Here is a 16,226-nt window from a genome sequence, read left to right as displayed (position 1 = left end):
GGGCGCCTGGGTGGCTCAGTTGTTAAGCGTCTGCCTTCGGCTCAGGTCATGATCCCAGGGTTCTGGGATTGAGCCCCGCATCGGGCTCCCCACTCAGGGGAGAGCCTGCTTCTCCCTCTCCCACTCTCCCTGCTTGTGTTCCCTCTCTCGCTGTGTCTCTCTCTGTCAAATAAATAAATAAAATCTTAAAAAAAAAAAGATGGAATGAAGCTAAAAATGCTTTTTAGTCTGGAAAGGTGAAAACCATGGGATATGATTAAAATCTATACATCATAAACAGTTTAAACAGAACAAGTATGGATCTACTTGGTTGTGGTCCTAACATACCTGGAAGGAACCTCCTCAATAAGTACTTGGAGGAAAAATAAAAGGAAGTACTAATATATACAATAAGAACATTTATAAAATTATTAGCCAGAGGGATGATAGTCTAATCTTTCATTTAGTGTAAGAGGGGTTCAGAAAATAGATAAATTATGAATCTGTAGTCATGTACGAAGAGCTATTAGGAGTGATTGATATCTTTCCCTCTCCTTAATTTCCCAGAAGAATGAGATAACATGATCATGCCTAGCTTTGTGCTTTGCTACAGAGTAAACTCAAATGTTTATTGAGGTAAATTGAGATTTTAGGGGACTGACACTAGATCTGTCCACAAAACATTCCTTGGGGGTCCTACCAGATATATTCTGAACAAATGAGACAGTGCTGTGCCCATTGTGGCAATTCTTATGTTTTATGTCTTCATTTTCAGATTGCTCCCTGAGAAAAGATACCTTGTAAAGGTATGTAATAAATACTCATGGCTTGAATTTGATACTTAAAATGGGTACACTTTATTATATAAACTGTACTTCAATAAAGAAAGTATATACATGACTGTTTAGTGAATGAATGAATAAAAGGTGTTGGTAATGAACGTATTTATCATTTTCTTCAAAGGTGTCTCTGTGATGCACTCACCAAAACTTTGTCCTTATTTGATGCTAAATTAGTCTTCTCATTTTACAATTTAATAGTAAATCAGTCTTCTTGTTTTCTTACTTGTTCTCTTATGTTTTGTGGGAGAAGAACATGCTAAAGATAGGGTGAAGAAGAGAATTTTTGAAATACATTGAGAATACTATTGTCTTGTGGAAATACTCATTCCCCTGAAGATGGATGTATCTGATTATATGATATGCCAAAGTTGCTTATAAAGGGGCTAACTTCAACAGTTGCTTAGCTGTTAGTCACACATGCACATTAAGCCAATTCATTATGGGTCACAGAAATTGGTGAGATTAAAGTAGATCTTGTAAACATAAGATTTTCTTAACATAAATTACCTTAACGTTGGAATCATCTAATTCAGTCCCAAATTTGAAGTAATTTAGATTAGTTGAGATTTATATACTCTGATATTCTCTTTAAGTGGAGATAGGGAAGGAATTTTTCACTTAGTTCTCTTTCCCCAAACTCAACTAAGAAAATAAGGAAATTCCTTTGCTCCTAGACTCATTCTCTTGCCACACAACCTTTGACTAACTAGCGTATTGTATTCCAGAATTGTAAAGTTTTCCCCTTTTTCCCCCTCAGTCATTAATATCCTATGCTTACTTGTTTTAAATATATTTGTCCTTTAACTATATTTCTGACTTTTTTTTTTCAACTTTTATTTAGAACAAACTTTTTCCACAAGCTATTTCTTATTTAGAGAAGACTTTCCAGGTTCGTAGACCTTCAGGCACTATCCTACTTAGCAGGTATGTCACATTCAATACAGGTCATTTTCTTCACTTGTTTAGTACACTGACCTCCCCATTCTGCCAGTATGACAAATTGCGAAACTCATACTAGAATATTTCATTGTTTGTCCTTAGAGACCAAACTGCAAGGTATTTAAAAGGAATAAGGAAGCACCTGTTAGGTAATCATTCTTTCCCTGATTTTCCATTATGAGGTGACCTGCTAGATCTTTTCCTAGGGTTTAGTTGCCTGGTCCCCATATCCCCTTCCTCCCTCATGTGTGTACAGTAGAGGCTTATGAACTATTTGGGAGTCTAAAAACCTAGCTTAGGAGAATTTCCCATGAAACTAAAATTCTTTCTTAGTCCACTTTTCTAACAAAAATAGTAATCATTATTAATGAACTAATATAGTAGCTGCTAGGTTTTTAAAATGTTTTTAACTACTGTGAACTATTTTTCTTTCTTTTTTTTCCTATTTTTTTGTAATTAAATTTTGATGTACAAATGAACTGAAGACAACGTGCAACAAACCGATACCTACAGAAGGAAAATGATCCCCATAGATACTGTACTGGGGAATTTGCAGAGCATACAAAATGCGGCCCAGTTATAGTGCCTGAGGAGCACCTCCAGGTAATTCACCCTACTCTTAACATAGTTTTTACTCTTTTTTTTTTTTTAAGATATTATTTATTTTTTTGAGAGAGAGAGAGACACAATGAGAGAGGGAACACAAGCAGGGGGGAGTGGGAGAGGGAGAACTGGCTTTGCGGGGCGCTGGATGCAGGGCTCGATCCCAGGAGCCTGGGATCATGACCTGAGCCAAAGGCAGACGCGTAACAACTGAGCCACCCAGGGACCCTGTTTTTACTCTTTAGGATAAACTGAGAGAGGGAGATTGTGAATCTGTGAGTGTCACCAAGGAATTTTTATAGACTTAAGTTCAAAAGCTTCATTTTTCTTTCAGAAGTAATCTTAGTTAGCTCATTGTATTCTTTCATTTTTTTTTTCAAATGAATTTGATGATACCTTCTTTTTTTTTTTTTTTTTCTTTTTTCAATTTATCTCTGGGGCTGCTGAACCATTTCAGCTTAGAACTTTATCTTTGTCTTCCAAAACATCTTTTAGCAGGTATATACTCAGTATTTTTGAAGGGCAATTTGTTATTATCTCTTAAAATAAAAAATATGTATGGTATGCTTCAACCCAATTTGGAAGTGTATTCCATAAAAATACTTACAAATCTGCAATATATGTTCAAGGATATTCTTTGCAAAACTATAAATATGCCAATATTAGTATTAAATTATGGTATAATCCTATAATGGAATACTATGCAGCTGTTAAAGAATGAGGTAGATCTCTATATACTGACTTGAAAAGATATTTAAGCTCTTAAATGAAAAAAAGTTGGAAATCAGTATGTGTAATTAGCCTATTTTATTTAAGAATTATAATCAATAATTCAACTTAATAAAACTGAAATAAAAACATAAAAAAATTAAAAAGTGTAGGTAGATATACAATAAAAAATTACGAAACCAACTAGAGGTATACACATACTAAAGAATCTGGAGCCAAATTAAAATATTAGTGGTTTTCTTTAAGAATTGGAGTGTGGGGGGGCTTTTCTTTGGTAAATTATGTATTTTTGTAATGTTCTGATTTTTCATATTAAGCATATACTCCTTATCAGTAAAAAGATAAAAATTTTAAATGTGTATATGAGGAAACCAATTTATTATACATATACATTTGAAAATATGATTATTGCCTTAGCTGTTTTTCTCTATTGAACTGTGTTCTCTGGTTACTTCTGGAAAATGAATATATTACTGAACATTTACTTTGTAACCAAAATTAAGCATATGTTTATATGAAGTTTACTTTGTATTTTTTTTATTAAGTTATATGAAGCTCAGTAAGGCTTTTAGAGGCCTGTATATTGGCACTAATACAACTAACTTACTCAGCTTTTATTTCTTTTCTCAGATTTCTTGGGAGTGTATAAAAGGTTTTAGGGACACGTTTAAAAGTTAAAACAACTTGTTATTACATATCCAGCTCTTTTCCCAAGAAATTTAGAGGTATTTTATAGACATTTTAAGACCCATTCCTTGGGGCACATGGTTGGATCAGTTGAAAGAGCATGCAAATCAATCTCTGGGTCATGAGTTTGAGCCCCTCATTGGGTGTAGAGATTACTTAAAAATAAAATCTTTAAAAAAAAAAAAGAAAAGACATTTCTTTGCTTTTTTTCTAAGGTATTTTTTGTTTTCAATTCTATTGGCTTCTCCAAATTCTGCTTCTTACTTCTTGATGGGTTGGGGGGGGGGGGTGTGTCCTGATTTTTTTTTTTTTAAATACATGAGTGATCATGGAAAAGAATGTTTAAAAATCACAACTTTTTGTAACACTATTAATAGGTTAAAGTAATTGAACTGAAAAATTATAAATATATGTATTAGAGAAACAAGAGTAAACAATGTAATGAAATGGAGATTTCTGGTTTTTTTCTATATAAAACCATTACTTACACCTAAAAAAATCAGAATTTACTGATTTTTTAATTTGTAATTTGGAGGTTTGAGAGAGGAAGTTCTCTAAAAAGCAGCTGTTACGCGGGCAAAGATTTAAATAAAAAACTAGAAATAAGAGTGATGTTGAGGTGACTTTACCCTTTAAACTCATCTTTAAAAGGTAAAGATGACTTTAACTTTTTACTTTGTACATGTTTGTATTATATGAATTTTTAACAAGATACAGGAATTACTTTATAATAGAAAATACATTTCCATTAGATAAAAAGCTTTTTATTAATTTTGAAATAACTGTAGATTCACAAGAATATGCAATATATATGTGTGTATATATACACACATACATGAAGGTCCACTGTAACTTTTCACCTAGTTTCAAAGTTTAAAAGTTTAAAACCTTGGGCGCCTGGGTGGCTCAGTTGGTTGGGCGACTGCCTTCGGCTCGGGTCATGATCCCAGAGTCCTGGGATCGGGTCCCGCATTGGGCTCCCGGCTCGGCGGGGAGCCTGCTTCTCCCTCTGACCCTATCCCCTCTCATGTTGTTTCCCTGCTCTGTCAAATAAATAAATGAACAAAATCTTTAAAAAAAAAAAAAAAGTTTAAAACCTTTTCTATTTGTCTTTTTTTGCATCCTGGTTGAATGCCCTCAAAAATAATAAACAATTGATTGTTTTAATTAAGATTATAGATTTATAATCATTTATAAAGTAGGAATTTTGGTAAAATAAATTCACAATTAGAGGAACTGAGTAGAGGTAGGAATGGATTTTGATAAAAATTGAAGGGTAATAAAAGTTAAATCATACAAATTTAGAATCTGGATTCACTATAAAATAAAAGTCCCTATAGCTAACCTTGTCTCTGGTCTGATTTTCTGTTGCCTGCCATGGGCTCAGCGATGCAGGGTCTGCCGTGGGGGCAAGTGGTCCTGTGTAGCAGTGGGTGTGCAAGACCAAGAGGGCGTCCGGGATGCAGACTTTGTTCTGTATGTTGGTGCTCTGGCCACCGAGAGGTGCAGCCATGAAAACATCATCTCTTATGCAGCCTATTGTCAACAGGAAGCAAAAATGGACAGGTAAACTTTCCCCCGAGACTTATTTTCCAAGATCTAAAATGGGAACTCTTAAAATGAATCCTAAGTGTTTAGAGTACAGGATGTTTGCCTTTTCCAGATTGCCTCCAGTAGTAAGAAACTGTACCCTGCTTGGATGGGGTAGTGGGGATGGTAGGGCATGGTGGGTGGATGAGAGTGTCAGGTGATAGAACTGTTATTCATATGGTAATGTCAGTACCAACTCCAAAGATAAAGTCTACTGTGGAGAGAATTTTCTTTGGAAGTAAATACCTCTCTAAGGAAACAATTTTAACTTTAATTTTAGCACCTCTGTGCTAAATCTGTAAGATGTTAAAAATAACTGTCCATCTAATTGTCATATTATTTGCTATGTCCTTCACTTAGATAAATTATCACTTAAAATATTTAGAGGCTCTTTTTAATTTACAAAAGATTAAAAAAAAAAAATTTCCAAGTGAGGCAGGCTTGAAATGATGTTATTTTATATGCAGAAGATTGCCTGTCACATTCCAAACAAATCAGTCAAAGGTATTAGAAATTGCCATGTCTCAGAATAGATTGTAACATTCTCAAATCTAGGAGAGTTAATGTGACCAGTTCATGTGTATATTAGGACCACTGCTGAGGTCTTGAACGTTCATCTATCTGTCAAGACTAGCTGACTTTAAAGAACTGTTTCATTTATATTGATGTACAGTTCATTTGAGGAAAAAAATGAAATCATTTGTTGAACCAAGTAGGCAATACAAAGGAAACAGCGGTATATGTTTACCTAAAGGTGTTAAGGATACAGTCAAAATCAGCATCATGGATTATGAAACAGTCTGTTACCATGATGCTATGTAACTGATGATCTGTGAAATCTATCCAAAAATCTTTAGCTTCTAAATGTTGGGAGAGCTTAGAGTAAAATGATTGAATGTATTACTGAAAAAGAAAGTGCTATATGTTTTTGCATATATATATATATATATGTATATATAGTTTAGTGAAAATACATGTATTTAATAGAGTATTCCTTTTTTCTGAGAAGTCATTAAATTTATGATATTTTATAATTAATGGTATCTCAGTATCAAGGAAATGTGGTATTTGGAGTACTAAATGAATGATAAGTTATCTCATAAAATGAGATACTTTTTTAATGTAGGTATCTGTGTGAAATATACCTTCATAATAGTAGTGCCACGAAATCATGGTTATCTTAATTTGAACTAAACTGTATGGATTGTGCGCACACACATACACACACAATTTCATTTTCAATATACTGTTGAGTGTAAAAGACCATTGTAAAACAGTGTATATAATATTACATATTTGTTTTAAAGTTTATATATGTACTTGAGCTGCTAAGAAGAAAGAATTATTTCTTGTTTCTAAGAAGAATTATTCCTATAAAGTAATAATTAGGGTTACCAGCCATTCCAATTTGGCCTGGACTTCCCTTGTTTTAGCACTAAAAATCTCATATCCTGGGAAAGCCCTCAGTCCTGGGCAAGTCGGGATGGCTGCTTATGCTAAAAATAAAGCACCCCAGATTGTTGATAGCAGTTAATTCGGATAGTGAAATTTAGGGGGAGGTAGGTTGTAAAACAGAATTTTCATGTTTTTCTTTAGACATTTCTATGTTGTTTAGATATATACCCTTTCACAATGAGCTTTTATTACTTTTTTTTTTTAAATAAAAGACATATTAAAGTGAACTTTATGTATTAGGAACAGAATGGCTTCCTTGGAAAAGTCGGGAGAGGGATATAAAATCCCATGTTGAGGTGGATCTAGATTAGTTCATCTCCTGTCAGCATCTGACAATGCTGAAAATACCTAAAGTATCTAGTTGTCTTTTGGTGAGAGAATCCAGCATAGGAACCGTCACACAGATAAGAATCCCATAACCCAGAGGTGTGTTTCAGTTTCTTTGCATTGCTATTAATGTTTGTTTAAAGTACTTTTAAGTTTCGGTTCACATTTGATATAAATGAGTAACTAAAAGAGTAAATGTTGGTACCAGTGAATATGGAGCTACTCATATATGTCTTCTCATATCTGGGAAAAGAATTTGGTTTCTTCTGATGTTGATGTTGGAAGAAAAAGTATCTTCAGTTCTTTTTTAATCTTTTAGTTGGAAGAGAAACTTTCCTTCAAAACTGCCATATCAATTCATTCCATGAATATTTGAGTGCCTGTGTTCAGCCAGCAGACCAGGTGAACAAAATGGACACATGTACCTGCATCACAGAATGTACAAATTACTGAGGGAGACAGATACTAAATATACTTACAAATAAATGTGATTTCAAAACGTGATAAATTGTAGGGGAAAAAGGGTGCTGTAACATAAAAGAGAAAAAAGGGGGAAACATAATATAAATTATGGCAAAGACAGACTATTTGAAAGTGAAACTTTAGGTGTAACCTGAACATTGATAAGCTTCAGCCAAATAAAGAGCTTGCGAAAGACTTACGTTAGGAAAAATCCGTGTGTGCCTGTTGCTGTTAGAAGCCACTTCTGTGGACACTGGGTTTGAGGATGAGAACTTAAGGAGATGCATCGGAGAGACAGGGCTGTTTTATTTTGAATGCTGTAGGAAGTCCCTGATGAGTTTTAAGCCTGGCAGTGGCATCCATTTTATATTTTAGAGGTCAGTGTGGCAGTGTTCTGGTAAGTGAACTACATTCATACTTTTTTTAAGTGTAAGTCCATTCTCAAGTGTGAACAAAGTATGCCATGTGTTTCTTACTTAAATAAGGCAAATGTTATTTTGGAAAAGGTGATTTACATTTTAAGTGGTAAAATGTTAGGGTAGTGGTGGGAGAAAGGACTTTAGAGTTCCTTACTATTGTCTGTTTGCCACAGCTTTTGAAAGACAGGTGCGTGGTGGAACTGACTGCATTACGCTAGGTGATAGTCAGCTCTTGGACTCTCAGGTTCTAGGCTCAGAAAGTGATAGAATTGTGTAGATTCTAGAAAGTTTAGACTATGAAAGAAGATGATGGGAAGATAAAAAATATCTGTATGCAAATGAAGGCAATGTTAGGGCAATCTGTATGCAAAATCAGCAAGATGGGCATAAGAAGCTTGAGCAACCTGAATGATTTGCTTATTGTCCTATTGTAAATCTAGCTTCCCTTTCCACCGACCTATAAATATAGTGAAATGCTGAAGTAAAAAATGGATTTTACAAGTAAACCAGTGTTAGAATTTAAGTTTCTGAGTCCATTCTTATCTTTTGATATATATCAACATATTTTATAAATTCACACTGAGGTGTAATTAACTTTATATTACCTTTCCTTTTGTGAGGACAGGTGCTAATGAGCCACACCATAGGAAAACAGAGGTATATATCTTGAAGGTATAAGATAGTGAGTTAGATGTTATGGTACAAAATGACATTTGATATTTAGCAAAGACTTTTCTTACCTTTGTCAATGTTTTATAGAAAAGTATAGGTTAGTACTTGAAATTAATATTGCACTGTATGTTAACCACCTGGAATTTAAATAAAAACTTGGGGGGGAAAAGATAAAAGTATAGGTTAGTAAATATCATAATACATATTTTTCTGGAATATAATAAAAAATTCAATATCTATTTTAACAGGCCAATAGCAGGATATGCTAACCTGTGTCCAAATATGATCTCTACCCAGCCTCAGGAGTTTATTGGGATGCTGTCCACAGTAAAACATGAGATTATTCATGCCCTGGTAAATTTTGCTGTTAACTCCTCTTCTTTTCTTTGTGCTTCGATTTTCTGTTTATTATGCTCTCATGTTGATGTATATGTTAAGTTTTGGATTCTTAGATATATGTCAGTAAAACCTAGATGATTAGGCCTCTGCCAATAGAGAATTTTTAATGATTAAGAAAATGGCTAGGTTGAGTTATACTACCTAAATTAATTAAACAAGTAAATTCATTGGGCAAATAGGAGTTTTGAGAAAATGATTACTATTCTTTAAAAAAAAAAAAAAACTTAGTAATTTAGAAAAATTCACTTTCCTCTAAAGTGATAATTGATAATGCTAGTTATAGATCTTTCTTATCTTTTACAGAGATCTGATTTGAAAAGACCTCTTGAGCTGCTTAGGCTTTCTAAAATTTAAATATACTGACTGATTCAAAACCTCCCCTCCCTTTTCCCTAATTTGTCCAAAATAGTGAACTTTTATGATATGTACAGAAAATTAAATAAAGTTACCTAAGACCCTAGGAAATGTTCTCTTGATGCCATTTATGTATTTAGAAAATAGATAGTAGTAAAATGCAGTAATTGAGAGAGAATAGATCACACAGATTTAGGTGTGAATCTTCTTAACTTTACCACTGAAAATCTTTGGGATCTTGTGTAAATTATTTAGCCTTTGTAAGCCTCACTTTCATTTGTTAAAATGAAGATAATAGTAATACATACTAGAGTGGATTTTTTTTTTTTTTTTTGGAGATTAAGTAAGATAAAATAGAAATGCCCTAGCACTATGCTATAAATAGTAAGGTATAATAAAATTAGTGGCAATTATTTATTAGTCTTACTTAGTGAGCTGTCATGTATGACCTTGAAAAGCCTGTCTTTAAATCAGCATTGAATAACTCAGTGAAACTCCAGTGTAACCAGACAGCATTTATGTCCTTGAAGTAAGGGGATTCTAAAATGAATCATCTCTTTGTCTTTTATTTAAAAAATTAAGCTGAACCTGCTAATTGAGGTGAAACACAAGGATCATTCTAAGTAAGATCTAAAACCTATAGGGGCGCCTGGGTGGTTCAGTCGTTAAGCATCTGCCTTGGGCTCAGGTCATGGTTCCAGGGTCCTGGCATCAAGCCCCACATCGGGCTCCCTGCTCTGCAGGAAGCCTGCTTCTCCGTCTCCCACTCCCCCTGCTTGTGTTCCCTCTCTTGCTGTCTCTCTGTCAAAAAATAAATAAAGTCTTTTTAAAAAAATAATAAAAAATAAAAACTATAGATACTTGATGTTGAGAGAAACAAAGAAAAACAACAGGTTTTAAGTGAACATGAATGCTGAGGTCCCAGGCATGAGGTAAATTAGGTTATGAACAGGCAATTCACAGAAGAAAAAATCCAATTGACTGAAAAATGTATAAGAAGGTATTCAGACTTACTTTAGCTGTCAAGGAATCTCAAATTAAAGCTAGATACCACTGGGGCACCTGTGTGGCTTAGTTGTTAAGCGTCTGCCTTTGGCTCAGGTCATGATCCCAGGGTCCTGGGATCGAGCCCCACTGCTCAGCAGGGAGTCTGCTTCTCCCTCTCCCACTCCCCCTGCTTGTGTTCCATATCTGATAAGGGATTAATATCCAGCATATATCCAGTATATATAGTATCCAGTATACAATAAAAAGACAAGTAATCTGATTTTAAAATGGGCAAAGGAGGAGCTCCTGGGTGGCTCAGTTGTTAAGCGTCTGCCTTCGGCTCAGGGTCATGATTCCAGAGTCCTGGGATCGAGCCCCACATCGGGCTCCCTGCTCGGCAGGAAGCCTGCTTCTCCCTCTCCCACTCCCCCTGCTTGTGTTCCCTCTCTCGCTGGGTCTCTCTCTGTCAAATAAGTAAATAAAATCTTTAAAAAAAAAAAAAAGCTAGATACCACTGACTGTAAAAGCATGTATGAAAGTTATGCACATTGACTTCAAGGTAGTGGTTACTTCTAGGAATAGAGGGAGGAAAAGGGGGTTAGGTAATGGGGCTTCAGCCATATTTACTCTCCAGTGTTTTATTTCTTTTGTTTTTTTTTTGTTTTTTTTTTTTTAAAGATTTTATTTATTTATTTGACAGAGAGAGAGAGATAGCGAGAGCAGGAACACAAGCAGGGGGAGTGGGAGAGGGAGAAGCAGGCTTCCTGCCGAGCAGGGAGCCCGATGTGGGACTCGATCCCAGGACCCTGGGATCATGACCTGAGCCGAAGGCAGACGCTTAACGACTGAGCCACCCAGGCGCCCCTCCAGTGTTTTATTTCTTAAAAGTTTGAAGAAAATATGGTAAAACTAACATCTTAAATACCCTTAAAGAAGATACATAAGTTTTGGGGTTTTTTTTTGTTTTTTGTGTTTTGTTTTTTTGTTTGTTTTACTTTTTGTATATTTGAATTATTTTAAAAATTGTAAAAACCTAAGAAGTTTTAAATATTGGCTTATGTCTCAAAAACCACCCTGGACAATGGTAAGAATTGTATGTTTAACAGAGATTCCCTATGAAATTATGTATGCTCATAGCTATCAATTACAGTTACCTGTGGTGCTTTGAATACCTAATAAGCCTTCTGAGATGTGTGTTTAGAATAATTTTCAAGCTGATAGAGTGGAAAAAAAATGTGTATTTAGAATATTATAAAGGATGAGGCTAATTATACTATTTTAAGCTTTGTATGACTTCAGTGAATTGTATATTAAGAACTATTCAGATTTTCTTAAAGAACTATTCAGATTTTCTTAGCTGACTCAATTAAGTGTCCTTTGCATCTTCAGAGATTAAAAAAGAAGAAGAAATTCAGGAATAAAAGAATAACCTGGATTCCATTAATCATTTTGGCAAGCCTTGAATGACACAGAGGCCCCAGTTGTGTAAGCAAAGAAATTTGCCAAAGAAATTGGTTAATTAAGTGATCATTTGTGATTGTTAATTATTTAGATATGAGCATATTCTCAGTGTGCAAAACATACATAAAGAGTAGTTACAAAAGTGCTTTGTTTTAGTTACCAGATTAGGAAAGACAGCAAGAAAGGAAATCTCACTAATGAAATAGGAGATATCAAATGGCAATCATTTTGTGTGTGTGTCCCCATTTTCTCATCTATTTTGGGAGGGGAAGGATAGAGAATGGGAACCTTTATGTGAAGTATCCATTATGTCATTAAAATTGAAGACTTACTAAAAATAGTATTTAAATTATGACTATAAATATAACAAATTCACATTGTAAAAGAATTGGGGGATATAAGTGATTTTACACATTACCCTACCATCAAGAGAACCACAGCTAACATTTTGATGTATGTTTCCATTATTTTTTCCTAAGTGTACACACACACACACATTTCCAGTCTTGTTAAGTACAGATATATATTAAATGTGGACTTCAGGATCAAAGATTTTGAATTTTTATGAGCGCGCTTAGGAGCACACTTGATTACCCACCCCCTACTCTAAACTATATTAATTGTTCTTAGTGGTAACATTCCCTGGATGCAATTGTACAGCTTATGTAGTAAGTTTGTGTGAAGAGGATAAACTGATAAATACATTCTTAAACACATATATTTCCTTATTTATGGCAGTGCCAGAAGAATGTTGTCATTATTACTTTGGATTTCTTCACTTACTCAAGTAATTGAAATTTAAAATTCATAAGATGGAATACCGAATTTTTGTCCAATTCCAATATATGGCAGATCCCTGTAGAAGTATTGGCTGGGTGCTTTTGTTCTCTTTTGATAGCAGTATGTTATGATGTGTATAATCAGACTTGATATTTTTCACATTGAGGCATTTTGAACTTTTTTTATAGGGATTCTCTGCTGGTCTATTTGCATTTTACCATGATAAAGATGGAAATCCTCTAACTTCAAGATTTGCAGATGGTCTCCCACCTTTTAATTATAGGTATTTGTTACTTTTGTTCTTGTTCTTCTCTTTTAGAAGGGTGCTAAGACTAGAATCTGAGAATCATGGCATGTTAGGTGCCATAAATAATAGTGGCTTCATGGCTAGCCTAAAAAAACTGTAGCTATTAAAACAGGATAAAAGAGGTCATGAAAGCGTTACCCTTTCATTTTAAAGATGAAGCAGTTAAGATGCAGAAAACTTAAGTGACTTGCCCAAAGAGCTGGGACTCTTCTTGCCAGCAGAGCTCTTTTCCACCACATTGTAACTTGTATTACCATACAGTATAGTTAGGCCATGGGAAAATGTGGGTTGGTTATATTTTGGTTTATTAATAATTCTTGCCTCTCATGGCAATATTTGCATGTGAACTGATACTGTATTTAGTACAGCATATTAGCAGCAATCTATAGGTTCAGAGCCTAAAATAAATAATATTAAACAGTAAAAAAAAAATTTATCAAGAATTTTTTATAGCATATCAATCACAGAACTGTAACTATTTGCATACATTTATATAAAAAACAAATCTCTACATTAAGAGGATATGTCCACAAAAAGACATGCACAAGAATGTTCGTGGCAGTTTTGTAATTAATTGCCAAAAAATAGAAACGACCCAAAGATCCATCAATAGAAGAATGGATAAGTAAGTTATGATATATTCATATAATTAAAAACTGGGCAGTAATAAAGAACATACTATTGTTACATGCAGTAGCTTATATGAATATCACAGATACAATGTTGAGCAAAAGAAGTCAATCCGTTCGTATGGAATTTAAAAAAGAGCCATGATAAAAGGAAGATAAGTGGTTTTACTTGAAGGGCCAAGCTGTTAAATGGCATACAGGTTGAGTATAGATTGGGAAAGGGCACAAGGAAAGCTTCCAGGGGTACTGACAGTGTTCCCTACCTTTATCAGATTAGTGGTATATGGATGTGAAATAAACAGTTAAACCTTACACTTAAAATTTGTTCACTTTGTGTATATTTTGCTTTAATTAGAGAGATCTCTATTAAAATAGCTAGAATTAAATACTGAAGCAGATAATATTTTATTCATCATAATATTTTTTAGAGTACATGTGAAGAAACAAATTCTAATTGGAAATAGATATTTTCCTTCTTAGATAGTTTGTGTTCATTTGGTTGTGTAGGAGGGTCTGGTCTTTCCTAAGAATTGTGGTCTTATGGGAAACATTAAGTGGTGAGATAGACATCATCTGCATAGTGATGTAGGTAAGGAGAAGAGAGATAGCCACACATAAGAACTATTGTTAAGGGCGCCTGGGTGGCTCAGTTGTTAAGCGACTGCCTTCGGCTCAGGTCATGATCCTGGAGTCCCGGGATCGAGTCCCGCATCGGGCTCCCTGCTTGGCGGGGAGTCTGCTTCTCCCTCTGACCCTCCCCCCTCTCATGCTCTCTGTCTCTCATTCTCTCTCTCTCTCAAATAAATAAATAAAATCTTTAAAAAAAAAAAAAAAAAAAAAAAAAAGAACTATTGTTAAGCTGATAATTTGCAGTGCTTTCTTGTATTCAGGATATTCCTCAAAAGCAGGAAATCTTACAGTATAAATGGAGATAATAGAATAATAGGAAATTCAGTTGATAACATATGAAGAGTTGAATTTGTCCCTACCGTATCTGGAGAAACTATTTGTCTTGAAATGTAGATAGTGAGGGCGCCTGGGTGGCTCAGTTGGTTAAGCGACTGCCTTCGGCTCAGGTCATGATCCTGGGGTCCCGGGATCGAGTCCCACATCGGGCTCCCTGCTCAGCAGGGAGTCTGCTTCTCCCTCTGACCCTCCTCCCTCTCATGCTGTCTGTCTCTCATTCTCTCTCTTGCAAATAAATAAAGTCTTAAAAAAAAAAAGAAAGAAATGTAGATAGTGAAGAGGATATTGGGAGTTATTAATAAGGTAAAAGCTGTTTATTTTCTTGCTGCCTTTGATCACTATGGGTGGTTAAACATTAATTTGCCATGGAAAAAGATAAAAGGAATTAAGAAACAGTGCAGAGGATCATAGGGGAAGGGAGGGAAAACTGAATGGGAAGTCATCAGAGAGGGAAAAAACCATGAGAGACTCTTAACTATAGGAAGCAAACTGAGGGTTGCTGGAGGAGAGGTGGGTAGGGGGATGGGGTAATTGGGTGATGGGCATTAAGGAGGGCACGTGATGTGAAGAGCACTGGGTGTTACACGCAACTGATGAATTATTGAACACTACATCTGAAACTAATGATGTACTATATGTTGGCTAATTGCATCTAAATTAAGTAAATAAATAAACTAATAAAAAAAATAACATCTTCAAGGCTTGGGTAGATGAATAGATATATGACACAGAAAATATAACAAAATATTAATTGTAGAATCAAAGTGATGGTTATCAGTTATGCAAGTGTTCTCTTTACAATTCTGTCAACATTGTGTGTGTTTAAAATTTCCATAAAAATAATAGTGGGAAAAATATAGCTTCTTTATATTCTGTTTTATTGGTGAAAATAAGAGATTCATAGGGTTAATGATAGAAGTAATCTAGGAAAGAAGCCAGAAAAAAAATAATATGGATTATAGGGAAAGACAAAATTGATGTCCATTATAATTGATGTCATTATATCCTACCAATGATATATGAATACTTACCTTACCAGTACTGGATAGTATAGATCTTTTTTTTAGGCCAATCTGGTAAAAGATGGTATCTTGTATTTCTAGGACTACTGCTAAGGTTTCAGCCATTTGAATTTTCTCTTTGTATACAGCCTGTGTATGTTTTTTGGCCAATCTTAGGTTATTTTTCCTCTTCTAATGATTTTGTTAGAGTACTTTATAATTTAGGGATATTAATCCTTTTTCGAGTTTGTTGCAAATATTTACCCCATTTACTTATTTCATTTATCATATTTTTTCATTAATGATAAAATTTTATCATTAATTTCATCTATTTTTTCTTCTGTTGCTTAAGAAATTTCTGCCCTCCAATGATTATAAAAATATTCTCCTAAATGTCTTCTAGTAAATTATTATTTGAATTTTTTACTTTCATAGCTTTAATTCATTTGGAATTTATTTTTGCTTCATGTATTTTTTTTTTATAAGGTACATATATGTTTATAACTGTTATATTTTCTTGGTGGATTGACCCTTTCATCATTATAAAATGTCCCTCTTTGTCTCTACTAACAATTTTTGTTTTAAAGTCTATTTTGTCTGATATTGGCACAGCCATTCCAACTTTCTTTTGAGTACTG

The 16,226-nt window shown here is 34.3% G+C and overlaps 1 protein-coding gene across 4 annotated transcripts in view; it reads left to right on the top strand.

The window, feature by feature from the left end:
• LMLN (leishmanolysin like peptidase) overlaps positions 1-16,226 on the top strand; it is an 81,960-nt gene that overhangs the window by 12,350 nt on the left and 53,384 nt on the right. For all 4 annotated transcript variants that reach the window (XM_078067065.1, XM_078067047.1, XM_078067056.1 and 1 more), the window contains exons 3-8: positions 755-785; positions 1,663-1,745; positions 2,246-2,363; positions 5,167-5,345; positions 8,953-9,058; positions 12,874-12,968. In XM_078067065.1, coding sequence (XP_077923191.1) covers positions 755-785; positions 1,663-1,745; positions 2,246-2,363; positions 5,167-5,345; positions 8,953-9,058; positions 12,874-12,968 — 612 coding nt within the window. The remainder of the gene's footprint in view (positions 1-754; positions 786-1,662; positions 1,746-2,245; positions 2,364-5,166; positions 5,346-8,952; positions 9,059-12,873; positions 12,969-16,226) is intronic.

The sequence above is a fragment of the Halichoerus grypus genome, chromosome 1 (assembly GCF_964656455.1).
Source record: "Halichoerus grypus chromosome 1, mHalGry1.hap1.1, whole genome shotgun sequence".
In the NCBI taxonomy this organism is placed as follows: domain Eukaryota; kingdom Metazoa; phylum Chordata; class Mammalia; order Carnivora; family Phocidae; genus Halichoerus; species Halichoerus grypus.
The sequence above is the reverse complement of the archived record's forward strand: the minus strand, read 5'-3'. Positions and strand labels throughout refer to the sequence as shown.